The sequence below is a fragment of the Hippocampus bargibanti genome, linkage group LG12, assembly GCF_051943395.1.
Source record: "Hippocampus bargibanti isolate YZ-2025 linkage group LG12, ASM5194339v1, whole genome shotgun sequence".
Classification (NCBI taxonomy): Eukaryota; Metazoa; Chordata; class Actinopteri; order Syngnathiformes; family Syngnathidae; genus Hippocampus; species Hippocampus bargibanti.
This window is the reverse complement of record NC_142745.1, coordinates 23049524-23077109: the sequence shown is the minus strand read 5'-3', so window position 1 is coordinate 23077109 and position 27586 is coordinate 23049524. Positions and strand designations below refer to the sequence as shown.

Sequence of the window (27586 nt, the reverse complement as noted above, 5' to 3'; positions counted from 1 at the left end):
GTCGACCATTGCTACCATCCTTAAGAACAAGAAAGCTATTAAGGGTGTTTGTGTGTTGTCTAAGCAACGGTCTCAGGCAATAGAAGAGGTTGAAAAACTTGAAAAACAGCAGCTAGCAGGGGACAGTGTGAGTGAGGGTATTATCTCTGAGAAAGCACGGCAACTTCACTCGGATATCATCAAGAGGCAATCTGGAAGTTCGTCATCCATTGACAACGACCATCACAAAGGTAAATAAAACAACTTTATTATACAGTTTATGTATTTGACTACAACAGAATAGCACATTTATTATACATAAAATAAGGTATATTTTGTGTAGTTTTAAGGCTTAGTTAGAAAATTATGTTTTATGGGGACCTGGGAACGGATTATTCTCATTTTAATGGTTACTGATGGGAAATAAATGTTTGGAAGACGAACTTTTCACATTACACACACTTTCTGGGAACCAATTAAGTTTGTGAGCTGAGGTATCACTGTACAAGAATTCCGCACACCTCCAGCGATCTTTTATCGGCTGGGTTTGACTGTGTTTGGAGTATGAATATGACCACTTACTGGTCAGAACTTTGAGAGTGAAGGGGTTCTTCTGCTGGATGGTGTGAGTAAAGAGGAAACGAGCACTGCAGCTGTAGTCGTTCTGAGAATCTTGAGCCACGACGTTGGAAAAATACAAATCTCCGTTTAAGCCTTTGGACACTCGCTTGTCCTGCGCGATCGGAGTCATCGCTGGAGGGCAAAGACAAAGAGAGAGAACACCACTTAAAGGACAACCGACGCCCCTGGACAAGTTGTGTCCAGAATTTGTAAAATGACTTCAAATGACTTCTACTGATAATAATAATAATCATACATTTCATTTATAAGCGCCTTTCAAAACTCTCAAGGTCACTTTACAGTCACAGGATATTTTTTTCTGTCGGCGGTAAGCAGCGGCAGCCACACGCGCCTCAACCCGGAAGTAACTCAAATAGATAGAAAGCTAGCTAATAGATAGCTAATAGCCAGCGAGCTAGCAAAATAGCTAATATATAGCCAACTAGATAGCCAGCTATATAGATAAATAATACATAGCAAATAGCTAGCTATCTAGCTAGTTGTATGTATTGTATTGTATTTTGGTCAGCCACCCCCATTTCAAGCTCAGAATACTCCAGACCCATTTAATTTAGGAATTAACTCTTTTGTTCTGATGAAAGAAGAGCGTCTAAGGTTTCTTACTGAATAGAATGTTTATGTAGTGCTAAAACTCAATATTCAGTGGGGCCGGCAATCTGAGTGAAAATGACAAAAACCCTGGCATTGGAGTGGACACATTTTTGCACAGCGTCTGGCAGTGAATGAGTTAACTAGTTTTCAAACTGAAAGTCAAAAATAATTAGTGTTATTGTGCATATAGCTATATTTTACATTTTAAGACTTGCGCTGAATATTCAGGAAGTCTAGTTTTCGAGTTGATGACGATGCCCTAAGTGACGTCACGGAGGGAACGCCCCCGACCGAGAAAGCGACACACAATGCATTGTGGGTACTTTTTTTCGTCTGAAAACACTGTGTTGATCGCGAAAATAGAAGGAAAACGACATAAATAACGTCATGATGAATGCATTTTCTGAGCGTTATATTGGCGTCCAGTCGGCTCAAATTGATACAAAGGACTTCTGTAATCGATGGCAAACATTTATGCTTTCCTCTTCAGAACTATGTGAATCATATTCATAACTGGATGAGTAACAAGAAAGTATCTTCTCCCTATGTGAACTCTCTGAAGTCATTGTTTTGATTCTGGAGCAAGGCAATTTGGAACAAAGTTTGGAACAAAGTGTGAACATTGACAACAGGCAAATACTGCCCCTTCATGGAAGAGAAAAAACATTGCCAGAGGTCTGACCAGTGCTTTATCGGCACCCAAGCATGAAAAACCTGAACAAATTTGGGAAGGGTGTTGATATTTTCAATTTTTTTATGTGGGATAAATATTGTATGTACAGTAAATGGTGTGTGTGTGTGTGTGTGTGTGTGTGTGTGTGTGTGTGTGTGTGTGTGTGTGTGTGTGTGTGTGTGTGTGTGTGTGTGTGTGTGTGTGTGTGTGTGTTTGGGAATAATAATAATAATAATAATAATACATTTGATTTATAAGCGCCTTTCAAAACTCTCACGGTCACAGGATAACCATTGAGAAGGTTTCTTCAGCCGTCATCTGTACTTCTTTGAAGGTGTCGGACGTTTCGCTTCTTATCCAAGAAACTTCGTCAGCGAACTAAAGTCTTACTGGTAGTTTCAGCCTTATATATATATATCCCTATTGTCCAGACATGGCGGTGCCGGACTCTTCTATGATAGGTCCATGCTCTCAGGTTGGGGGGAGCAGAGGACTACTCCCAGCGGCTCCACTGATTGCTCCTATTGTTCTGACTAATGACTGGCCCGATTGCCCTATTTGCTCTGGTATCACCTCAGCAGCATTACTAATCCTATGTTGCCTAAGCAGGCTGTTGTACGAAGTATCCAAATTGAACCTCACACCACCATATCGGTTTAGTGAAGGATTTAGCCGTTTTATGAAAATCGGTTCTTTTACTCCCCTTTCAAACCATCTATGTTCTTTCGCTAAGATTTGAACCTCGTTGTCGTCAAATGAGTGGTTGCTAGCTTTTGGGTGCATATGCCAAAGGACTCTTTGCAGTACATATGTATGAGTTTGATGTTTCTCTACATTTTATAATTTAATTTTTATTACATAAGCACCTTTCAAACTCTCAAGGTCACTTTACAGTTACAGGAAAAGTAATAGATAGCTATCGAGTACAGCTAGCTAGCTATCTCGATACAGGTAATAGATAGCTAATAATAATCATACATTTCATTTATAGGCGCCTTTCAAACTCTCAAGGTCACTTTACAGTTACAGGAAAAGTAATAGATAGCTATCGAGATAGCTAGCTAGCTGTACAGCTAATATATAGCTAGCTAGGCAGCTATACAGTTAATAGATAGCTAATAATAATCATACATTTCATTTATAGGCGCCTTTCAAACTCTCAAGGTCATTTTACAGTCACAAGATAAGTAATAGATAGCTATCGAGATAGCTAGCTAGCTATAAAGCTAATAGCTAGCTAGCTGCCTGGCTAGTGTACTGTCATGTATGATTGCTGCTCACCACTGCTCATCCAGAAAGTAAATGGAGGAGGGAGGCCCGGAGGAGGATTGCAGGGAAGGACCAGCGAGGACCCCTCGGTGACCACCACCGGTTCCAGAACTTCTTTGGGCCACAAAGGCGCCTCTGGAAAATGGTGGAAAAATAAAATGGATGACATTCCAAAGTCAAGGTCAATATTTTGTGAAAGAAGATAAACTTACTGGAGACCCGCAGTAAAATTTTGTTGGACATGGCCATCCCGTGATCATTGCCAGCAAAACATTGATATTCTCCTTCATAGTCCTCCGGACGTCCTCCGTTCCGAAAACCGATTTCCAGGGTTCCCGATCGTTTCTGCATTGTGACGCGTAGATCTTTTCCGATGTTGAAAAACTTGCCGTTTCTTCTCCAAGAGAACCTGATCCATGAAGAAGAGAACGAAAGAGTTCATCATTTTGGATGGACTTCTTTCGGATGTTTTGTTTTGAAATTCAAGTTTAGACTTATAGAAACACAGAGCTGAGAATAAAAATAAATAGGCAGACGACAGAGAGAGAGTGAGAAAATGGATAGAAAACAGAGAAATTTGGACTCCTTTCAACTTTACTGATAGTTCAAAGGCAGAGTGTAGACTGCAAGGTTAAAATTCCCATCAATCAGGCCCCACAAATAACCCGCACAAGCCATCTGTAAACTTGATGCAAAAAGCTGTCAACCCAGCTAAACAGAAAACAATTGATGAGGAACTAGGTAAAAATAGTGTAATCGCCTTTAGCAGCAGCTCAGTGTGGATGTATGGCTTCCTGTCCCTAGGATAACAAAAATGTGAACAATATATACTGGCCAGCTATCTAGTTAGCTCTCTATTAGCTATATATTGATATAGCATGCTGGCTAGCTGTCTAGCTAATTAGTTATTAGATATTTGTTGGCTGGCTAGCCGGCTTTCTATCTATTTAGCACTGGAGCCCCGCAGGGATGCGTCCTCTCTCCATTGCTCTTCTCTCTCTACACGAACGACTGCACCTCAACGCACCCAGCTGTCAAATTCATAAAGTTCGCAGACGACACCACGGTCATCGGTCTCATCAAAGACGGCGATGAGTCTGCGTACCGAAAACAAGTGGAGCAGCTGGAGCTCTGGTGCAGCCGTCACAACCTGGAGCTGAACACGCTCAAGACAGTTGAGATGATGGTGGACTTCAGGAAACATCCATCACCACAGCTACCCCTCACACTATCCAACTGCCTGGTGTCAACCGTTGAGACCTTCAAGTTCCTGGGAATCACAGTCTCCCAGGACATGAAGTGGGAGGTCAACACCAACTCTATCCTGAAAAAGGCCCAACAGAGAATGTACTTCCTGAGGCTGCTAAAGAAGCATGGCCTGCCACAGGAGGTGCTGCAACATTTCGACACGGCTGTCATCGAATCCATCCTGTGTTCTTCCATCACCGTTTGGTTCGGGGCCGCCACAAAAATGGACAAAATCCGACTTCAACGGACCGTTAGGACGGCGGAAAAAATCATTGGCACCGCCCTACCCACTCTCGAGGACTTGCACACTGCAAGAATCCAAACAAGGGCGCGGAAAATCCTACTGGACCCTCCGCACCCTGCCCACCACCTTTTCCAGCTACTCCCCTCAGGCAGGCGCTACCGATCCATGCGCACCAAATCCAGCAGACATTTAAACAGCTTCTTCCCCCAAGCCATTAACTCTTTGAACTCTTTGAACTCTTTCAACAGTAGCCAAAATGGAACTGTATAGTGCCACTTAGCAGTTTTTTTTTGACAACGATACTAGTGCAGCGTGTTCTACCGGAAACAAATTCCTTGTGTGTTCTACATACTTGGCAATAAAGATGATTCTGATTCTGATTCTGATTCTGATTCTGATATTTGAGTTACTTCCGGGTTGAGAGTGTGGCACGTGGCGCGTGTGGCTGCCGCTGCTCACCTGCAGAAAAAACTTATCCTGTGACTGTAAAGTGACCTTGAGAGTTTTGAAAAGCGCTTGGAAATGAAATCGATTATTATTATTATTATTATTATTATTATTATTATTATTATTATTATTATTATTATTATTATTAACGGAAATCAGCTAGCAGGGGACAATGTTTTTTTTAATTATTATTATTATTATTATATTATTATTATTATTATCAACTATGACCTTTTTATCATGTCCTCGACTTTATACAGTGTCAAATTGGAAGAAAAGTGTTACCATGACACGTTTAACTCATTGACTACCAGACGATGTGCAAAGAATGTGTCCACTCCAGTGCCAGGGTTTTTGTCATTGTCACTCCAACACCAGGACCCACAAAATATTGACTTTTAGGACTACATAAGCATTCAATACAGGGTTAGAAACTTTAGATCAGGGGTGCTCATTACGTCGATCGCGATCTCCCGGTCGATCGCGGAGGTAGTACTGGTCGATCGCAGCGTGACAGTAAAAAACATTGGTCAGCCTGTCAAGCGTCCTGTCACTTGATTGACATACAGGGCAACCATTCAGATGACAACTGAATTTTTACCTTTAGGTCGCCGTGCATACGTAAACAACGGCGCTAAACGCAGCAAAATTTACAAGCTAGTCAGCGAATTACCTCAGATTTTAAGCCCTTGCTAAAACATATGGTGATCAAAATGAGTGAGAAAGCGGGAGCAAGTAAGGGGGCAAAACATATTACTTTCATACGGAATGGGAAAATGTGGAGCGCCATTTTCGGACTGTTCATGGAAAATACGACATTGACTTCCCGCCGAAAAGCCAGCTGAGAAAGAAAACGGTGGGCGAACTAAAATCCCAGTTGTCCGGACAGCAGTCATTTTTCACTCAACATACTTCAAAAGCGAAAGCCGCCACCGAAGCATCGTGAGTCACGCCATCGTTAAAAACAATAAGTCCTTCCAAGACGGAGAGATGGTAAAAGAAGCATTCGTTGAAGCAGCTGACTCCTTGTTCAGAGACTTTAAAAATAAGGCAGAGATATTATCTTCAATCAAAGCTCTGCAGCTGTCAAGACATACAGTTACACGGCGCTGTGAAGCCACGGCTGAGGATTTAACCCAGCAAATATGGAAAGACATCGGAGATTGTGAGTGTTCTCACTGTTGAAGTCCAGGGCTCATGGACAGTTCTGTAACTTACTCACACAGGAAAAGTACCCCAACATGAGGAAATGTGCAACCTCCTTGACTGCATTATTCGGCTCCACTTATTTATGTGAGTCAGCCTTTTCCTACATTAAGATCATTAAGTCCAAATACTGTTCCACCATGAATGATGAACATTTGGAAATGTGCTTGAGGCTGGCTGTCAGCAGCTACTGTCCGGACTATGCATCCCTGGTTGATTCAATTCAGTGCAAGTCATCAAAGTAAACTCAGGTAATTACAAAAAATGTTAATAGTTATTTATTATGTTATGTATATGTAGTTATTATGTGTGTTGTGCAATATTGGCTTATTCAGTTATGCAAGGTACATCAACATACATTGTACAGACAACGATGAGAAGGTTTCTTCAGCCGTCATCTGTACACATTTGAGAACCAAATTAAGAACCACCACAGACGTATTGTACATACAAAGAATCCTTAAACCATTTGAAAATAATTGTTTTGCATTTTTGTCGTGGGTAGATCATTTTGACTTGGTTGTTTTTATAAGTAGCTCGTATGCTGAAAAAGTGTGAGCACCCCTGCTTTAGATTATTTTCTTTTATCAGAAAAAAAAGAGTTCATTCCTAAGTTATAATGGTCTGGAGTTATCTGAGCTTGAAATGGGGGCAGATGTACAAAAGGCAAATGCTGCCCCCGAAAATTGGTCTCCAGAAAATAAAAAATGCATTTGTGTGTGTGTGTGTGTGTGTGTGTGTGTGTGTGTGCGTGTGTGTGTGTGTGTGTGTGTGTGTGTGTGTGTGTGTGTGTGTGTGTGTGTGTGTGTGTGTGTGTGTGTGTGTGTGTGTGTGTGTGTGCGTGTGTGTGTGTGTGTGTGTGTGTGTGTGTCCGTGGATGGGTGGACTCCTTACGTTGGTGGCGGGTTGCCTTTGGCTTCACACTCGATGATGATGTTATCTCTGGGGTCAACAATGTAGTCCTTCACCGACTGTTTGGTTATAGTCGGTGGCTGTCTCACTAAAAGGAGGGATAGAGGAAACACAAGTGAGCTTGCATTGCTTACACACACACACACACACACGCATACTTTTTTCACAAATACATCCGTTCAAATACTTTGGTGAAATCCTCTCAACCTGACCTGCTGACAATCGCTTCGTTTTTTGGAATAATGGAAGCACAATTCACAAGCTTTGCTTCACCCAAACATGCGTTGAGGTCATTTAGTTTTGATTCGACCTTTTACAAATGAAACTGAGATCAGATCAATTCATGTTTCATTCGACATTTTTGCTCAGTGTTACAATTAATAGAGCCCCATTATATCATTTTTTTATTGATGAGTGTTGTAGGAATGTATAAAAATATATAACCTAATATCTACATTTATAATATATTATACAGTACATACAAATAGTGTATATATAATAGGTAGGTAGGTAGATAGGTAGATACAGTAGATAGGTTGATAGGCAAGATAAAGTAGATAGGTAGATACAGTAGATAGGGAGATAGGTAGATACAGTAGATAGGTGTATAGCGAGGTAGGTAGGTATGTAGATAGGTAGGTAGGTAGGTAGATAGATAGGTAGATACAGTAGATAGGTAGATACAGTAGATAGGTAGATAGCGAGATACAGTAGATAGGTGTATAGCGAGGTAGGTAGGTAGATAGTTAAATAGGTAGGTAGGTAGGTAGGTAGGTAGATAGGTAGATACAGTACAAAGGTAGATACAGTACAAAGGTAGATACAGTAGAAAGGTAGATAGTGAGATACAGTAAATAGGTATATAGCAAGATAGGTAGGTAGGTACATAGGTAGATAGGTAGATAGATACAGTAGATAGGTAGATACAGTAGATAGGTAGATAGCGAGATAGAGTAGATAGGTATACAGAGACGTAGGTAGGTAGGTAGGTATAGGTAGATAGCGAGATACAGTAGATAGGTATATAGCAAGGTAGGTCGGTAGGTAAGTAGGTAGGTAGAAACAGTAGATAGATGGATAGGTAGATAGAGATGAAAATTAGCATGTTCTAATGTCTGGTAATATTAACTCGTTGACTGCCAGACAATGTGTAAAAATGTGTCCACTCCAGTGCCAGGGTTTTTGTCATTGTCACTCGAATTCCAGGACCCACTGAATATTGACTTTTTGGACTACATTAACATTCAATACAGCGTTAGAAACTTTAGATGATTTTCCTTCATCAGAAAAAAAAGAGTTAATTCCTAAATGACACGGGTCTGGAGTTATCTGACGTTGAAATGAGGGTGGCCCTCCAAAATACAATACATACAGATTGATTTTTATGGCGCTTTAACAACAGCTGAAGCTGTAACAAATCGCTAACATGGCAAAAAGGCAAATGCTGCCCCTTGTGGAAGGGAAAAACATTGCCAGAGGTCTGACCAACCCTCTACTGGCACCCCCCTCGCAAGAAAAACCAAAACCTGAACAAATTCGGGAATGGTGCTCCATATCATGCTTTTCAATTCCTGAATAAACTCCGGAATGGCAGTGAATGAGTTAATGGCCTGCTTAAAATCTCAATAAATTAAGGTCCAATTTGTTGTCACTTGAAATTGGGGTTGTCACATATACTTTGACTGCCATGTTTGTGACAGCAGGTTGTAAGAGGAACCATTAAATGCGGGTGTGAATGGTTAACACATGAACACAAGACTTACGGTCTGCCAGGATCTTTGCTGTTAGTCCAAACGTCAAGCAACAAACAGGGAGACAGAACATTGTTAATAATCATAAATCATACACACATTAGTGGGACATATACAGGTAACATCCGACTTACGACCGGTTCAACTTACAACCACCCGTACTTACGACCACGACCTCCAGACCCTATTTTTATTTTTATTTTTATTTTTTTATTTTTTTAAAGTTTATTATGATTTCACAGGTCCATACAGGGTATGTCTGTGTAAGCTCTCAGTCGTACAGGAGTGGTCCATCGATGAGAAGGTTTCTTTAGCCGTCATCTGTACAAAAGTGAAGGTTTCGGACGTTTCGCCTCCTATCCAAGAGGCTTCGTCAGCGAACTAAAGTCTGACTGGTCGTATCGGCCCCATTTATATATCCCTAATGTCCAGACATGGTGGCGCCGGACACAGCTATGATAGGTCCGTACTCTCAGGTTGGGGGGGGGGCAGGGGACCCCTCCCTGTGGCCCCACTGATTGTTCCTACATTCCTGACTAACGACTGGCCTATTACCCCCACTTCCCCCGGTATCACCTCATCAGCATAACGACCCTCATCAGCATTGCGAAAGTTGCCTAACCTGTTTTGCCTAAGCAGGCTATTGTATGAACGATCCAAATTGAACCTCACCCCACCAGACCGGTTTAATGATGGATTTTGTTGTTTTATAAGAATCGCTTCTTTTACCCCCCTTTCAAACCATCTATGTTCTTTCGCTAAGATTTTAACCTCATTGTCGTCAAATGAGTGGTTGCTAGCTTTTAGGTGCAAATGTACTGCCGATTGAGGCCCACTAGTATTATCCCTGCGATGTTGATAAAGTCTTTTTTTTAGAATTTGTTGAGTCTCCCCAATGTACTGCTCTTTACAATTTTCATTCTTACAATGTATGGAATAAACTACATTACTTTGTTTTTCATTTGGTAGCCTATCTTTTGGATGCACTAATTTTTGCCTTAACGTGTTTATCGGTTTGAAATAAGTAGGAATTTTATGTTGCCAAAGGACTCTTTGTAATTTTTCAGAAACTCCTGCAATGTACGGTACTGCTACTCCTCTCCTTTTTGAATCTTGAGAATTATTGGTTTCGTTCGCTATTCTTTCTTTCTGACATTTGTTGAATGACCACTGAGGGTACCCACAGTTAGTGAGTGCTCTCCTGATATGTTTTGACTCCTTTTCTCTACCTTCAGTGCTAGTTGGTATTAGTTTAGCCCTATGCTGGAGGGTTCTGATAACTCCTAGTTTATGTTGTAAAGGGTGGTTAGAGTCAAAAAGTAAGTATTGGTCAGTGTGCGTAGCCTTCCTAAAGACTTCTGTTTTAAGCGCTCTGTCCTCTTTTATAATTACTTTACAATCCAAGAAGGCTAGTTGGTTCTCTTGAATGTCCTCACGAGTAAATTTAATGTTGAAGTCTACAGAGTTGAGGTGATCTGTGAAGGATTGAATTTCTTGTTTCTTAATTATGACAAAAGTATCGTCCACATATCTAAACCAGTGTCGAGGTTTTGTCCCCGGGAAGGATGTGAGGGCCTGTTTCTCCATCTCTTCCATGTAAAGATTAGCCACTATGGGTGAAACTGGTGAGCCCATAGCACAACCATGAATTTGTTTATAAAAGTTTTCCCGAAATTGAAAATACGTAGTATTAAGGCAGATTTCTAATAATTGGCAGATGTGATCCGGTTTAAGTTTGGTTCTTTCATGCAGAGAAACATCCGCCAGCAGCCTCGTCCTCACCACTGAGACTGCTGCTGGGGTTGGGATAGATGTAAAGAGAGAAGTCACATCGTATGATGCCAAAGTTTCCTCAGGTTCCAATATGAGGTCTTTGATCCCCTCTACAAACCCTGTGGTGTTCTCTACGTGATATTCTGTGTTACCAACCAACGCAGCTAAAATAGTTTTTAAATATTTGGCTACATTGTATGTAGAGGAGTCAATGCTACAAACAATGGGTCTGAGGGGGAACCCTTCTTTATGTATTTTTGGCAGGCCATAGATACATGGCGTGGCCTCTCCCGGGTATAATCTAAAATACATCTGTTTGTCTATATGTTTTCCTTTCTCTAACTTTTGGAGACAGTCAATCATTTCTTTCTTGTATCTATTGGAAGGGTCCCTTTTTAGTTGCTCATACGTGTTAGAATCACTGATTAACCTATTTATTTTGTCTTCATAATCCAATGTGTTGAGAAGCACTGTGCATCTGCCCTTGTCTGCTGGCAAAATAGTAATATTTTTGTCTTTTTGTAGAGTAGTTAACGCCTTTCTCTCTTCTAATGTTATGTTGGACGGAGGAAGTTTGGCACTACTGAGAAGAGCTGATATTTTAATGCGTAGATCATCTGCCTCTGCATACGAAAGTTCGTTATTTTTAATAGCCGATTCAGTAGCTGTGATATAATCTATTGTAGGTATAGTTTTAGGAGTCACTGAGAAATTTAAACCTTTGGTAAGTACCGCCTTTTCTGTCTCTGAGAGATCTCTGTCTGACAAATTTTTGATCCAATTCTCCCTAGCAAACTGTTCATTCCTAATTTTTTGCGTATTTACCAGTAGCTGAGATTGTTTCAGTACAAGTAATTTTTGAAATTTACCCTTTTGTCTCTCTTTGGTTTTGCTGTGGTGCCTCATATAACCGGATTTAGTAAATTCACACACTTCCTGAGAGATTTTGTTGGTAAGTTTAGTTTGTAATCGCTGATAATAAGTTTCTATTTCTGACTGTTTGTTTTTTATCTCTATGTTAAGTCTCCTAATTCGCAAATTTAGAATTTTCCTAGTATAATATTGTTGCATTTTATCGGCTAAGTATCCGGGTTCCAGGGGTGCTTGCTTCAAGCATTTAGGAATTAACCGGCTCTGTCTACATCTAAGATTGAATCTGAGGTGGTTCTTTAAATCAGCTAATTTAAAGGTGGCCTTTTCTAAGTTACGTACCAGCAAAAGGATGTCTCTCCCAAAGTTGGCAGCAATACGTCTGTGTAAGCTCTCAGTTGTACAGGAGTGGTCCATCGATGAGAAGGTTTCTTCAGCCGTCATCTGTACAAAAGTGAAGGTTTCGGACGTTTCGCCTCCTATCCAAGAGGCTTCGTCATATATATATCCCTAATGTCCAGACATGGTGGCGCCGGACACAGCTATGATAGGTCCCTACTCTCAGGTTGGGGGGGGGGGGCAGGGGTCCCCTCCCTGTGGCCCCACTGATTGTTCCTACATTCCTGACTAACGACTGGCCTATTACCCCCACTCCCCCCGGTGTCACCCGGAAAGTTGCCTAACCTGTTTTGCCTAACCTGTTTTGCCTAAACTATTGTATGAACGATCCAAATTGAACCTCACCCCACCAGACCGGTTTAATGATGGATTTTGTTGTTTTATAAGAATCACTTCTTTTACCCCCCTTTCAAACCATCTATGTTCTTTCGCTAAGATTTTAACCTTATCATACAGGGTATGATAAGAAGAAAAAAAAACATACAACTCACTTCTATGTCCATTAATACTCTGGAGTAGTTCCATCTTAAAATAACCAAAACTAGGTGAGTAATACAAAACACGCAAGGACTAGTAATGGACTCATTAATACAACTGTGTAACCATTTTTATAATATAATGAAATGAAAACAAAGAAACCTACAGACACTATTTTATTCTTTTATATATATTTTTTATTTTAATTCTACGCTTGGCACCGCAAGGCGCTAGCAGGCCGGCACCGCATACGGCAATTTTATCCAGCCAGCCAGCATCTCACTCTCGCACAGCAATCAACCATGTGATGGCACCAGAAGAGGGAGTTTGCGAGTCATTTAGCCTCTGAGTCTTTATTTAACATTTTGAATGGATTTCGACTTACAACCATTTTGACTTACGACCGTTTGGTCGGGGCGGAACTCGGTCGTAAGTTGGATATTACATATATATATATACAGTAAAGTCTCGTTATATCAATATCGGATATATCGATAGTCCCGGTTATATCGATACTATTTCTATGCATGCAGGGCGAAAATTACATGCAAACAGGTTCGGATATATCGATAGTCCCGGTTATAGCGCTATTTTTTCGGACTCCCTTGAATATCGATATAACGAGACTTTACTGTATATATATATATATATATATATATATATATATATATATATATATATATTGCCAGAGCTACCAGTAAATTTTTAGTTCGCTGACAAAGCTTCTTGGATAAGAAGCGAAACATCCGACACCTTCAAAGAAGTACAAATGACGGCTGAAGAAACCTTTTCATCGATGGACCACTCCTGTCTGACTGAGAGCTTACACAGACGTATTCTACAACATTAGCATATTGCTACCAAAGTGAACGTCTCTGTAAATGTTAGGAAATAAAAAAATGTCAAAAAATCATGGATGAAAAGGTTTCTTCAGCCGTCATCTGTACTTCTTTGAAGGTGTCGGGCGTTTCGCTTCTTATCCAAGAAGCTTTGCCAGCAAACTAAAGTCTTACTGGTAGTTTCGGCCCTATATATATATATATATCCCTGCTGTCCAGAAAATCTAGCAACCACTCATTTTACGACAACGAGGTTAAAATCTTAGCGAAAGAAAATAGATGTTTGAAAGGGGAGTAAAACAATAATAAAACAGGAAAATCCTTCCCTAAACCGTAATGGTGGGGTGAGGTTCAATTTGGATCATTTGTACAACAGAGTGCTTAGGCAACATAGTCTTAGTTATGCAGATGAGGTGATAACAGGGCATATTGGGCAATCAGGACAGTTGTCGTTCAGGACAATAGAAGCAATCAGTGGAGCCGCAGGGATTAGTCCTCTGCTCCCCCCAACCTGAGAGCAGGGACCTATTATAGCAGAGTCCGGCACCGCCATGTCTGGAAAGTAGGGATATATATAGGGCCGAAACTACCAGTAAGAGTTTGCTGAAGAAGCATCTTGGATAAGAAGCACCTTCAAAGAAGTACAGTTGACGGCTGAAGAAACCTTTTCATCGATGGACCATTCCTGTACAAATGAGAGCTTACACAGACAAAAAATGATGTTAATTATAAATGATTGGCGCATGTATGAAAAATCCATATTTGATTAATTGTGCATCCTTTTCAGCTGTTTATGAAGGTTTTATGAAAATGACAATTCAAGATCTGAACAAAATGTGAAGAAAATAGACATTTGAAGTTGGTTTCAATTGATAATAATAATAATCATAAATTTGATTAATAAGCGCCTTTCAAAACACTCAAGGTCACTTTACAGTCACAGGATGAGTCTTTCTGTGGGTGAGCAGCTGCAGCCACACACGTTTACTTAACCCGGAAGTAAATAGAAAGCTAGCGAGCCAGCTAGTAGATAACTAATAGATTGCCAACATATAGCTCGCTAGATAGTTAGCCAACTAAATAGCTATATAGCTAATAGCTAGTTAGCTAGTTATTAGCTATATAGATAATAACTAGCTAGATAGTTAGCTAATACACTGATTGTCAAGTACAACATCCAAACAAGAGGGCAGAATAGTCTGTCCACATTTTGAAATAAATGGGTTGATGGTATGAAATCAGCATTTAGTGTGAATAGTTCTTGATTCATTTATCTAGCTATCCAGCTATCTGGCTAGCTATATCACCAGCTAGCCTTTTGCTATCTATTTGCTATCAGGCTCCCTGGACGCCTATCTAGCTAGCTATATATTAGCTATATAGCTATCTAGCTGACTGGCTAGTTATCTAGCTAGCTAGCTACTAGCTATCTATTGGCTAGATGGCTAGCTTTCTATCTATTTGAGTTACTTCCGGGTTAAGTGAACGCTGGCGCGTGTGGCTGCCGCTACTCAACCACAGAAAAACTTATCCTGTGACTGTAAAGTGACCTTAAGAGTTTTGAAAGGCGCTTATAAATGAAATTCATTATTATTATTATTATTATTATTATTATTATTATTATTATTATTATTATTATTATTATTATTGTCACAATTAAATACACAGATAGAAAGCTAGCTAGCGAGCTGGTAGATAGCTAATAGATAGCCAACATAGCTATCCAATTGAAAACTATATAACTAAAAGAGAGCTAGCTACATAGCTAGTTCGCTAATACACTGAATTAACACAAGAATTAATAAATAAGTCAAGTGATTGCTGAATGACTTACGATCTTGCGGTACTTCAATGCTCGCAGATCGGTGCCATAGTAGCAGCTGCAATGACAGGAATGCCAATGCGAAATGGCCACCTTCCCTGGACATTTCTCCTTGGATTGGCCAGTCTCAACACTCCGGACAGATTCAAGAATTCTCTCGGTCAGTCACACTCCTGACCTGCCAATGGAAAGAAACAGATAAAGTGATACATCAGCTTACGAATGCTTTAGCTCACAAACGTTTTGCCTGACAAACATAAAATTTGCGACAATATAATCTTAACATATGAACGAGTTTTCGGCGGACGAACCAAACCACACAGCGCCAGTTGGCTGGCAGACTAGTTTTCGGCGGATGAACACCTGACCACACGGTCGAACAGCGCCACGGTGGCTGGTTGACTAGTTTTCCACACCACATGTCTGAGTGCAGACGTGGTTTGTTAGCGAATGGAGTACTTTTGCTATTATGAGACCGAAAAAGACCCCACCACCAGGCTAGCTATCTGGCTGCATAGCTATATATCTATCTATTAGCTATCTATTAGCTAGCTAGCTTGCTTTCCATCTATTTGAGTCGCTCGGGCATCATCAAGAGCCAACTACATCAACGACCATCACAAAGGTCAATAAACCGACTTTATTACATAGTACAGTTTATTTCTTTCATGACAATAGCACATTGGTTATACATAAAATGAGGTATATTTTGTGCAGTTTTAAAGGACAACCGACGTCACTTTTTTGTTTCTTAACTGACATCAGAAAAACGTTTATAGCATCTAAAATACCCAAAACACGCAGTATGATATTTTTATTCAAATGCAAAACACCAATAAAAATGACTTAACGTGTCCAAAATCTGCAAAAAAAATTGAGCTGCGAATTGTGCATTTTCCCGCCCCAAGTCCCGCCCCCAGTTCGTGACGTCACACCCAGACGTCTTGCATTGCTGGAGAATAAAAACAATGGCTTCACATTCGGAGAATATGCTTTCTTGTCACACATCCTGTTATGAATATGATTCAAATAGTTCTGAAGTGGAAAGCATACATGTTTGCAATCAATTAAAGAAGTCCTTCCGTGTCATTTTGAGGCATCTGGACTGCAATGTATCGTCCCAGAAGAGGCAGAAAAAATGGCAACCAGCTCCCGTGAGGAATGAATCAGCCTGTTTCCACAGGCTGACAAATTCCCTCCATGGAGCTTGGACGCCCTCCTTGGCGGCTCTTGGGTGCAACACGAGCTCCCCAGACCAAACAAGTACAGCAAAATACCTTGAAGTGATGGAAGGACCGCTACAATGCGTCTTTTTTACGGTCAGGGGCGGTCCTTTAGTGACGTCACGTACGGACTCGTCACCAACTCAAAAACCCGACTTCCTGAATATTCAGCGCGAGTCTTGAAACGTAAAGTATAGCTATATGCGGTGGAATCTTATTAAAATACGCTCCGAAGAAAAAGTCATTTGAAGCCATTTTACAAATTATGGAGACAATTTGTCCGGAGACGTCGGTTGTCCTTTGAGGCTTATTTAGTCGAAAATTATGTTTTATGGGGACCTGGGAACGGATTATTCTCATTTTAATGGTTTCTTATGGGAAATAAATGTTTGGAAGATGAACTTTTCGCCTTAAATACACTTTCTGGGAACCAATTAAGTTCGGAAGGTGAGGTATCACTGTATATAATTTACGATTCAATTTTTCCAATCAAATATTTAAAATACTTTACATATGGATATTACGTGGTGCATGGTATTTATAGTCATTGCACTGGAAAATATTAATTTGATGGAGTTTTTTGAGTTATAATGAATCACACTACACAGAGTGGGTGAAAAACTTCTGTTGATTTGGATAAACGAAAAGTAGCTAGCAGAGGACCGTGTGAGTAAGGGTATTATCGGCGAGAAAGCACAGCAACTTCACTCGGATATCATCAAGAGGCAACTACATCAACGACCATCAAAAAGGTCAATAAAACCAATTTATTATACAATAGAGTTTATTTACTTAATTACAGTACAATAAATTTCTCCACTGTGAGACTAATAAAGGCAAATCCAATCCAATATCACATTACAATATACAGTACAAAATAAGGTATATTTTGTGTAGTTTTAAGGTTTATTTTGTAGAAAAGTATGTTTTATGGGGACCTGCAATGGATTATTCTCACTAATGGTTTCTTATGGGAATTAAATGTTTGGATGACGAACTTTTAACCTTAAACACACTTTCTGGGAACCATTTATGTTCGTAAGCTGAGGTATCACTGTAGTTTAAAAAAATGCAGTTGTAGACTGTACTGTATGCTTAAGGACCATGGCTCGAGTGTTCAGAGGTGTGTTTCCGGCGCATAAATTGGGGGCTTTGTGTATTGCTGCGTAAAGGCATTAAGAGGTATGATGGCCGACATACACAGCTGAGTGAACGAACCCTGACTAAAACAAAAATGACATGCGTACACACTTTCAAACCTTCACCACTTCACTTGACTTAACCACAGAATAGAAAATGGTGGTCCGTGAGGCCATGAAGCATCCACCTTGGTCCATCTTTTGGGACAATGAATGAGAGTGGGGAGACTTTTTAATGCACAGTCTATCACCTGCTTTTCCCTGCTGACCTGCAACATGAGTCGTAATGAAAGCTCCAAAGTCCACCAGCCATGTGCTTTGAACACACACATACACACACACACATACACACACACACACACACACACACACACACACACACACACTCACACGCACACATTCCTGTTTTAAGCATTTTGTGAGGTCCGGATAACTCCAGATAAGGAGTAAGGGTGTGGACCACCGTTGCTGATAGGTTTGGAGAAGAACTAGTGTTACATTTGAACAAAAAATGTCACCCCATTTCCCACTTCAACTTCTTTAAAAACAAATCAATAAAAAGTGGACTTGAAACTGAAATCACAGCAGGAGTGAGGTTTCTGGATCGGTACATTCAAAGTCCTCGCCCCTGTAGTGAATTTGGTTAAAATATCATTTTACTTTTTGTGGTATGAACTTTTTCCTCTCATTAACCACACACACACACACATAAACACACACAGTGAATAAAAATGTGTGTATCCAAGTGAAATGAAAATAAACACCAAAAAATAATTATGGGTGAATTTGTGAGGACCTCTCTGAAACTTTAACAGATGCATATATATGCCCTCTTAGACCGGATAAAAGGACCTCACTTGTCAAAAATGTCCTCACTATGGTATAAAATGTTAGTGGTCCTCACAAGACTAGTTATACAAACTCACACACACGCATTCCTGTTTCAATTGTTTTTGTGAGGTCCGGATAACTCCAGATAAGGAGTGAGGACCACAGTTGCTGATAAGTTTAGAGAAGAACGAGTGTTACATTTGAACATTAAATGTCACCCCGTTTCCCACGTCAACTTGTTTCAAAACAAAACAATAAAAAGTGGACTTGAAACTGAAATAACAGCAGGAGTGAGGTTTATGAATGGGTACATTCAAAGTCCTCAACCTCGTAGTGAATTTGGTTAAAATATTGTATTACTTTTTTGTGGTATGAAATTTTTCCTCTCATTAACCACACAACACACACACTCATAAACACACACAGTCAGCAAAAAGTGTGTGTATCCAAGTGAAATGAAAATACACACCAAAAAATAATTATGGGTGAATTTGTGAGGACCTCTCTGAAACTTTAACAGATGCATATATATGCCCTCTTAGACCGGATAAAAGGACCTCACTTGTCAAAAATGTCCTCACTATGGTATAAAATGTTAGTGGTCCTCACAAGACTAGTTATACAAACTCACACACACGCATTCCTGTTTCAATTGTTTTTGTGAGGTCCGGATAACTCCAGATAAGGAGTGAGGACCACAGTTGCTGATAAGTTTAGAGAAGAACGAGTGTTACATTTGAACATTAAATGTCACCCCGTTTCCCACGTCAACTTGTTTCAAAACAAAACAATAAAAAGTGGACTTGAAACTGAAATAACAGCAGGAGTGAGGTTTATGAATGGGTACATTCAAAGTCCTCAACCTCGTAGTGAATTTGGTTAAAATATTGTATTACTTTTTTGTGGTATGAAATTTTTCCTCTCATTAACCACACAACACACACACTCATAAACACACACAGTCAGCAAAAAGTGTGTGTATCCAAGTGAAATGAAAATACACACCAAAAAATAATTATGGGTGAATTTGTGAGGACCTCTCTGAAACTTTAACAGATGCATATATATGCCCTCTTAGACCGGATAAAAGGACCTCACTTGTCAAAAATGTCCTCACTATGGTATAAAATGTTAGTGGTCCTCACAAGACTAGTTATACAAACTCACACACACGCATTCCTGTTTCAATTGTTTTTGTGAGGTCCGGATAACTCCAGATAAGGAGTGAGGACCACAGTTGCTGATAAGTTTAGAGAAGAACGAGTGTTACATTTGAACATTAAATGTCACCCCGTTTCCCACGTCAACTTGTTTCAAAACAAAACAATAAAAAGTGGACTTGAAACTGAAATAACAGCAGGAGTGAGGTTTATGAATGGGTACATTCAAAGTCCTCAACCTCGTAGTGAATTTGGTTAAAATATTGTATTACTTTTTTGTGGTATGAAATTTTTCCTCTCATTAACCACACAACACACACACTCATAAACACACACAGTCAGCAAAAAGTGTGTGCGGCGGTACCTCTCCTTCTTGCAGCGCGGGTGTAATAGTCTCTGGCTAAAGGAGCTACCCAGAGCTGTCAGGATGGGCAGGAGGGGGTGGGAGGGGCTGTCCGTCATAGCTTTTAGTTTAGCTAGCGTCCGTCTGTTGCCCACCTCCTCTAGAGAGTCCAGCGAGCAGCCCACGACAGAACTGGCCCGCTTGACAAAGCGCTCCAGTCTTTTTCTGTCCCGGGTGGTGATGCTGCCTGACCAGCAGACAATGCCATAGTGGATGGCTGATGCCACCACAGATATATATATATATATATATATATATATATATATATATATATATATATATATTGCCAGAGCTACCAGTAAATTTTTAGTTCGCTGACAAAGCCTCTTGGATAAGAAGCGAAACATCCGACACCTTCAAAGAAGTACAAATGACGGCTGAAGAAACCTTTTCATCGATGGACCACTCCTGTCTGACTGAGAGCTTACACAGACGTATTCTACAACATTAGCATATTGCTACCAAAGTGAACGTCTCTGTAAATGTTAGGAAATGATCAAAAAAAAAATGTCAAAAAAATCATGGATGAAAAGGTTTCTTCAGCCGTCATCTGTACTTCTTTGAAGGTGTCGGACGTTTCGCTTCTTATCCAAGAAGCTTTGTCAGCAAACTAAAGTCTTACTGGTAGTTTCGGCCCTATACATATATATATATATATATATATATATATATATATATATATATATATATATATATATATATATATATATATATATATATATATATATATATATATATATATATCCCTGCTGTCCAGAAAATCTAGCAACCACTCATTTTACGACAATGAGGTTAAAATCTTAGCGAAAGAAAATAGATGTTTGAAAGGGGAGTAAAACAAAAACAATAATAAAACAGCAAAATCCTTCCCTAAACCGTAATGGTGGGGTGAGGTTCAATTTGGATCATTCGTACAACAGAATGCTTAGGCAACATAGTCTTAGTTATGCAGATGAGGTGATACCAGGGCATGTTGGGCAATCAGGACAGTTGTTGTTCAGGACAATAGAAGCAATCAGTGGAGCCGCAGGGATTAGTCCTCTGCTCCCCCCAACCTGAGAGCAGGGACCTATTATAGCAGAGTCCGGCACCGCCATGTCTGGAAAGTAGGGATATATATAGGGCCGAAACTACCAGTAAGAGTTTGCTGAAGAAGCATCTTCAAAGAAGTACAGTTGACGGCTGAAGAAACCTTTTCATCGATGGACCATTCCTGTACAAATGAGAGCTTACACAGACAAAAAAAATCATGATGTTAATTATAAATGATTGGCGCATGTATGAAAAATCCATATTTGATTAATTGTGCATCCTTTTCAGCTGTTTATGAAGGTTTTATGAAAATGACAATTCAAGATCTGAACAAAATGTGAAGAAAATAGACATTTGAAGTTGGTTTCAATGGATAATAATAATAATCATAAATTTGATTAATAAGCGCCTTTCAAAACACTCAAGGTCACTTTACAGTCACAGGATGAGTCTTTCTGTGGGTGAGCAGCTGCAGCCACACACGTTTACTTAACCCGGAAGTAAATAGAAAGCTAGCGAGCCAGCTAGTAGTTAACTAATAGATAGCCAACATATAGCTCGCTAGATAGTTAGCCAACTAAATAGCTATATAGCTAATAGCTAGCTAGCTAGTTATTAGCTATATAGATAATAACTAGCTAGATAGTTAGCTAATACACTGATTGTCAAGTACAACATCCAAACAAGAGGGCAGAATAGTCTGTCCACATTTTGAAATAAATGGGGTGATGGTATGAAATCAGCATTTAGTGTGAATAGTTCTTGATTCATTTATCTAGCTATCCAGCTATCTGGCTAGCTATATCACTAGCTAGCCTTTTGCTATCTATTTGCTATCTATTTGCTATCAGGCTCCCTGGACGCCTATCTAGCTAGCTATATATTAGCTATATAGCTATCTAGCTGACTGGCTAGTTATCTAGCTAGCTAGCTACTAGCTATCTATTGGCTAGATGGCTAGCTTTCTATCTATTTGAGTTACTTCCGGGTTGAGTGAACGCTGGCGCGTGTGGCTGCCGCTACTCACCCACAGAAAAACTTATCCTGTGACTGTAAAGTGACCTTAAGAGTTTTGAAAGGCGCTTATAAATGAAATGCATTATTATTATTATTATTATTATTATTGTCACAATTAAATACACAGATAGAAAGCTAGCTAGCCAGCTGGTAGATAGCTAATAGATAGCCAACATAGCTATCCAATTGAAAACTACAGTAAAGTCTCGTTATATCGATATCGGATATATCAATAGTCCCGGTTATATCGATACTATTTCTATGCACGCACGGAGAAAATTACATGCAAACAGGGTCGGATATATCGATAGTCCCGGTTATATCGATATTTTTTCGGACTCCCTTGAATATTGATATAACGAGACTTTACTGTATATAACTAAAAGATAGCTAGCTACATAGCTAGTTCGCTAATACACTGAATTAACACAAGAATTAATAAGTCAAGTGATTGCTGAATGACTTACGATCTTGCGGTACTTCAATGCTCGCAGATCGGTGCCATAGTAGCAGCTGCAATGACAGGAATGCCAATGCGAAATGGCCACCTTCCCTGGACATTTCTCCTTGGATTGGCCAGTCTCAACACTCCGGACAGATTCAAGAATTCTCTCGGTCAGTCACACTCCTGACCTGCCAATGGAAAGAAACAGATACAGTGATACATCAGCTTACGAATGCTTTAGCTCACAAACGTTTTGCCTGACGAACATAAAATTTGCGACAATATAATCTTAACATATGAACGAGTTTTCGGCGGACGAACCAAACCACACAGCGCCAGTTGGCTGGCAGACTAGTTTTCGGCGGATGAACACCTGACCACACGGTCGAACAGCGCCACGGTGGCTGGTTGACTAGTTTTCCACACCCCATGTCTGAGTGCAGACGTGGTTTGTTAGCGAATGGAGTACTTTTGCTATTATGAGACCGAAAAAGACCCCACCACCAGGCTAGCTATCTGGCTGCATAGCTATATATCTATCCATTAGCTATCTATTAGCTAGCTAGCTTGCTTTCCATCTATTTGAGTTGCTCGGGTATCATCAAGAGCCAACTACATCAACGACCATCACAAAGGTCAATAAACCGACTTTATTACATAGTACAGTTTATTTCTTTCATGACAATAGCACATTGGTTATACATAAAATGAGGTATATTTTGTGCAGTTTTAAAGGACAACCGACGTCACTTTTTTGTTTCTTAACTGACATCAGAAAAACGTTTATAGCATCTAAAATACCCGTACTCATAAACACACACAGTCAGCAAAAAGTGTGTGTATCCAAGTGAAATGAAAATACACACCAAAAAATAATTATGGGTGAATTTGTGACGACCTCTCTGAAACTTTAACAGATGCATATATATGCCCTCTTAGACCGGATAAAAGGACCTCACTTGTCAAAAATGTCCTCACTATGGTATAAAATGTTAGTGGTCCTCACAAGACTAGTTATACAAACTCACACACACGCATTCCGGTTTCAATTGTTTTTGTGAGGTCCGGATAAACTCCAGATAAGGAGTGAGGACCACAGTTGCTGATAAGTTTAGAGAAGAACGAGTGTTACATTTGAACATTAAATGTCACCCCGTTTCCCACGTCAACTAGTTTCAAAACAAAACAATAAAAAGTGGACTTGAAACTGAAATAACAGCAGGAGTGAGGTTTATGAATGGGTAAATTCAAAGTCCTCAACCTCGTAGTGAATTTGGTTAAAATATTGTATTACTTTTTTGTGGTATGAAATTTTTCCTCTCATTAACCACACAACACACACACTCATAAACACACACAGTCAGCAAAAAGTGTGTGTATCCAAGTGAAATGAAAATACACACCAAAAAATAATTATGGGTGAATTTGTGAGGACCTCTCTGAAACTTTAACAGATGCATATATATGCCCTCTTAGACCGGATAAAAGGTCCTCACTTGTCAAAAATGTCCTCACTACATATGGTATAGTATAAAATGTTAGTGGTCCTCACGAGACCAGTCATACAAACACACACAGACACACGCAGACACACACACACACACACACACACACACACACACACACACACACACACACACACACACACACACACACACACACACGAAGTTGTTTTTTCTATTAATAACTGTATTTTATTCATTGTATTCTATTTGTGATTGTATTTTATTTATTATAGTACATATGCTTGTCTGTGACTGTTAAGTGTCCTTGAGGGCTTTGAAAGGCGCTTAAAATGAAACGTATTATTATTATTATTATTATTATTATTATTATTATTATTATTAAAGACATGGACACACCCGAAGTACTTATGTTGATAATACTTTATCAACGTAAGTAATGTAAACGTTGCAGTTTTTGTTTTCCATACTTGTATTTAATTGTATTGTATTCAGTTATCTTTTTATTGCTTGCAATAATCACTGTTTTTCAGACAGTATGTACATGCTGGCGTTTGTGCTTTCTCTCGTGTGTATAGAACAATGTCGAGTGCTAACTCAGTCACAATTGCAAGAGTGCGTTATAAAAATAATAAATGACGTTTTGATTAAATGCATAAGTTGATTTCTCACCTCACGACAGTACAAAAGCACGCTAAATACGCAATCCATGAACTCAAAGAGAAAATGACATGCCATATCAACGATCCCCCATTTATTGCCCACTTTTAATGCAGTTCGGCGCAGGATCGGATACATCGATAGTTCGGTTAGATCAATATTTTATGATATCGATATAACGAGACTTTACCATAAACCAATATGAATGTATTGCATTAGATTTTGTACAGCCACCCCATTTCAAGTGCAGATAACTCCAGAGCCATATCATTTAGGAATTATTATTATTTTTTCTTCGAATGAAAGAAGAGAAACTAAGGTTTCTGACAATGCCTTGAATGTTTATGTCGTCCCAAAAGTCAATCTTCTGTTGGTCCTGGAATTGAAGTGAAAATGAGAAAACCCCAGTCAATGAGTTAATTGCAAGCCACCATCACAATAATAATAATAATAATAATACATTTCATTTTGAAGCGCCTTTCAAAACTCCCATGGTCACTTTACAGTCACAGGATCAGTTTTTCTGCGGGTGAGCAGCGGCAGCCACATGCGCCAGCGTTCACTCAACCTAGAAGTAACCCAAATAGATAGCTAACATATAGCTAATAGATAGCCAGCTAGACAGTTAGCTAACTAGCAAGATAGCCATATAGCTAATATATAGGCAGCTACATGGCTAGATAGCTAACCAGACAGCTAATAGATAGCAAATAGATAGCAAATGGATAGCAAATAGATAGCCAGCTAGGTTGCTAAATATGAGATAGCAAATAGAGAGCTAGATAGCAAATGAGTTAATTCCTAAATGATATGGCTCTGTAGTTATCTGAGCTTGTAATGAGGCCGGCTGTCCAAAATACAATGCAATACATCCATATTGGTTTATGTAGCGCTTTAACAACAGCCAAAGCTGCAACAAAGCACCAACATGGAAAAAGAAGGGGAACGCTGCCCCCTTGTGTAAAAGAAAAAAACACCGCCAGAGGCCATGGCCAGCGCCTTATCGGCACCCAAGCACAAAAACACAACATCTATTCTCATTTCTGAGTACATTTGTGAATGGCAGTGAATGGGTTAAAATGACAACACAGTGATTAACAAAATAAATCAACCTCACTCAGTTTATTAATTGTGTGACAATTTCACATACACACACTATTTAGTACCAATCAAAGGTCATGTTCGAGATCAGCTGCCCAAAACGCAAAATGACCATTTTTCATTTGCAGGAACGTCAGTGATGGCGGCCATTGCAACGTCAGAAAAAGATGGACACCGCCTACCTTGGTGAGGAACGATCGCCATGCAACATTTTCATTTTAGTGTAAACCGATGAGCTATAAATAAAGTAGGGTTCATTTGAGCATTAAAATAGCCGGCTTCCTTGTTGAAGACAGACTTGTAGCATTGGTTCCAAATGTCTGCTTTTGATTATTATTGGCAAAGACGTGTTCCATTAACACTTGGGCAAGCAGAAGAAAAGGGGGGAGGGGACAAACAAAGCAGTGTCAGATTGCAAAGACAGCACACTACGCAGATCAAATCCTCGAGGGAAAATGGAACGTGGAAAGCAAGAATTGACAATAGAGAGGTGCAGGTTGAATGAGCTGTCAGCAGGAAAATAGGTGTGTGTGTTTGTATGGCTAGTCTTGTGAGGACCGCTAGCATTCTATACCATACGTCGTGAGGACATTTTTGACAAATGAGGACCCTCACAAGTTTTTCATTCTGAAGGCTTCTAAGCGGGTCTGTATATGCATCTGTTAAAGTTTCAGAGAGGTCCTCACAAATTCACCCAAAATGATTGTTTGGTGTGTACAGTAAAGTCTCGTTATATCGATATCGGATATATCGATAGTCCCGGTTATATCGATACTATTTCTACGCACGCACTGAGAAAATTACATGCAAACAGGGTCGGATATATCGATAGTCCCGGTTATATCGATAGTTTTTCGGACTCCCTTGAATATCGATATAACGAGACTTTACTGTATTTTCATTTCACTTGGATACACACACTTTTTACTCACTGTGTGTGTTTATGTGTGTGTGAGTGTGTTCGTGGTTAATGAGAGGAAAAAATTCATACCGCAAAAAGCAAAATGATATTTAACCAAATTCACCACAGGGATGAGGACTTTAAATGTACCCATTCAGAAACCTCACTCCTGCTGTTATTTCAGTTTCAAGTCCACTTTTTATGTATTTGTTTTGAAAGAAGTTGGAGTGGGATTTGGGGTGACATTGAGTGTTCAAATGGAACACTAGTTCTTCTCTAAAGTTATCGGCCACGGTGGTCCCCACCCCTTATCTCAGACATTGGCAAACTACGGCCCGCGGGCCAAATACGGCCCGTCAGGCTTTTTAATCCGGCCCGCCGAACTTGTCCAAATTATAGTAAAAACTGACTCATGACAAAAAGCTAGCGAACACCAGGGCAGGCAACTCTGAAAAGTTGCTGGCCCCATATTCCAGGTATCCGCGAAATAGTATGTAAATGCCATATCTTGCATATTCCTTGAGGCAAATGTATGAACAGCTAAGGGCTATTTTTCACGTTTGAAAGACATTTAATAAATTGGGTTGTAGTGTGCTTACTGTGCTGAGGTTTGCACACACTACATTTAATGCTTCAGTATATCCGGCCCAAACAATGCCTCCAAATGCTCCTGGCCTGGCCGGCCCCTCTGTCAAATTTTAGAACCCATTATGGCCCGCCAGTCAAAAGGTTTGCCCACCCCTGCCTTATCTGGAGTTATCAGGACCTCACAAAACCGTTGAAAACGGAATGCGTGTGTGTGTGCGTGTGTGTGTGTGTGTGTGTGTGTGTGTGTGTGTGTGTGTGTGTGTGTGTGTGTGTGTGTGTGTGTGTGTGTGCGCGTGCGTGCGCGCGCGTGTGTGTTTGGTAAGGTGGGGGATGTCATGCTTGGACGGAGCTGCGGCCCAATGATGCCGACTGACCTACTTTGGATCAAAAGAGGGGAAAAAATAAATGGATGAAAAGTGGAAAAGGAGATTGGGGTGCGGCGGGTAAACAAGCAAAGGAAAGGAATCTCCAAATGAGATTA

General features: G+C 40.0%; 1 protein-coding gene across 12 annotated transcripts in view; it reads right to left on the bottom strand.

The window, feature by feature from the left end:
* The window catches only part of nfasca (neurofascin homolog (chicken) a), a 118374-nt gene extending 102821 nt beyond the window's left edge, over positions 1-15553 (bottom strand). For 10 of the 12 annotated variants that reach the window (XM_089009337.1, XM_089009342.1, XM_089009344.1 and 7 more), the window contains exons 1-7: positions 15435-15553; positions 15155-15320; positions 8975-8992; positions 7194-7299; positions 3367-3563; positions 3167-3289; positions 562-732 (exon numbers count right to left, since the gene is read on the bottom strand). In XM_089009337.1, the coding sequence (XP_088865463.1) occupies positions 562-732; positions 3167-3289; positions 3367-3563; positions 7194-7299; positions 8975-8992; positions 15155-15248 (709 nt within the window). In that variant the 5' untranslated portion in view covers positions 15249-15320; positions 15435-15553. The remainder of the gene's footprint in view (positions 1-561; positions 733-3166; positions 3290-3366; positions 3564-7193; positions 7300-8974; positions 8993-15154; positions 15321-15434) is intronic. The other 2 variants (XM_089009338.1, XM_089009339.1) reach the window with 2 other exon arrangements.
* Positions 15554-27586: the final 12033 nt, after the last annotated feature.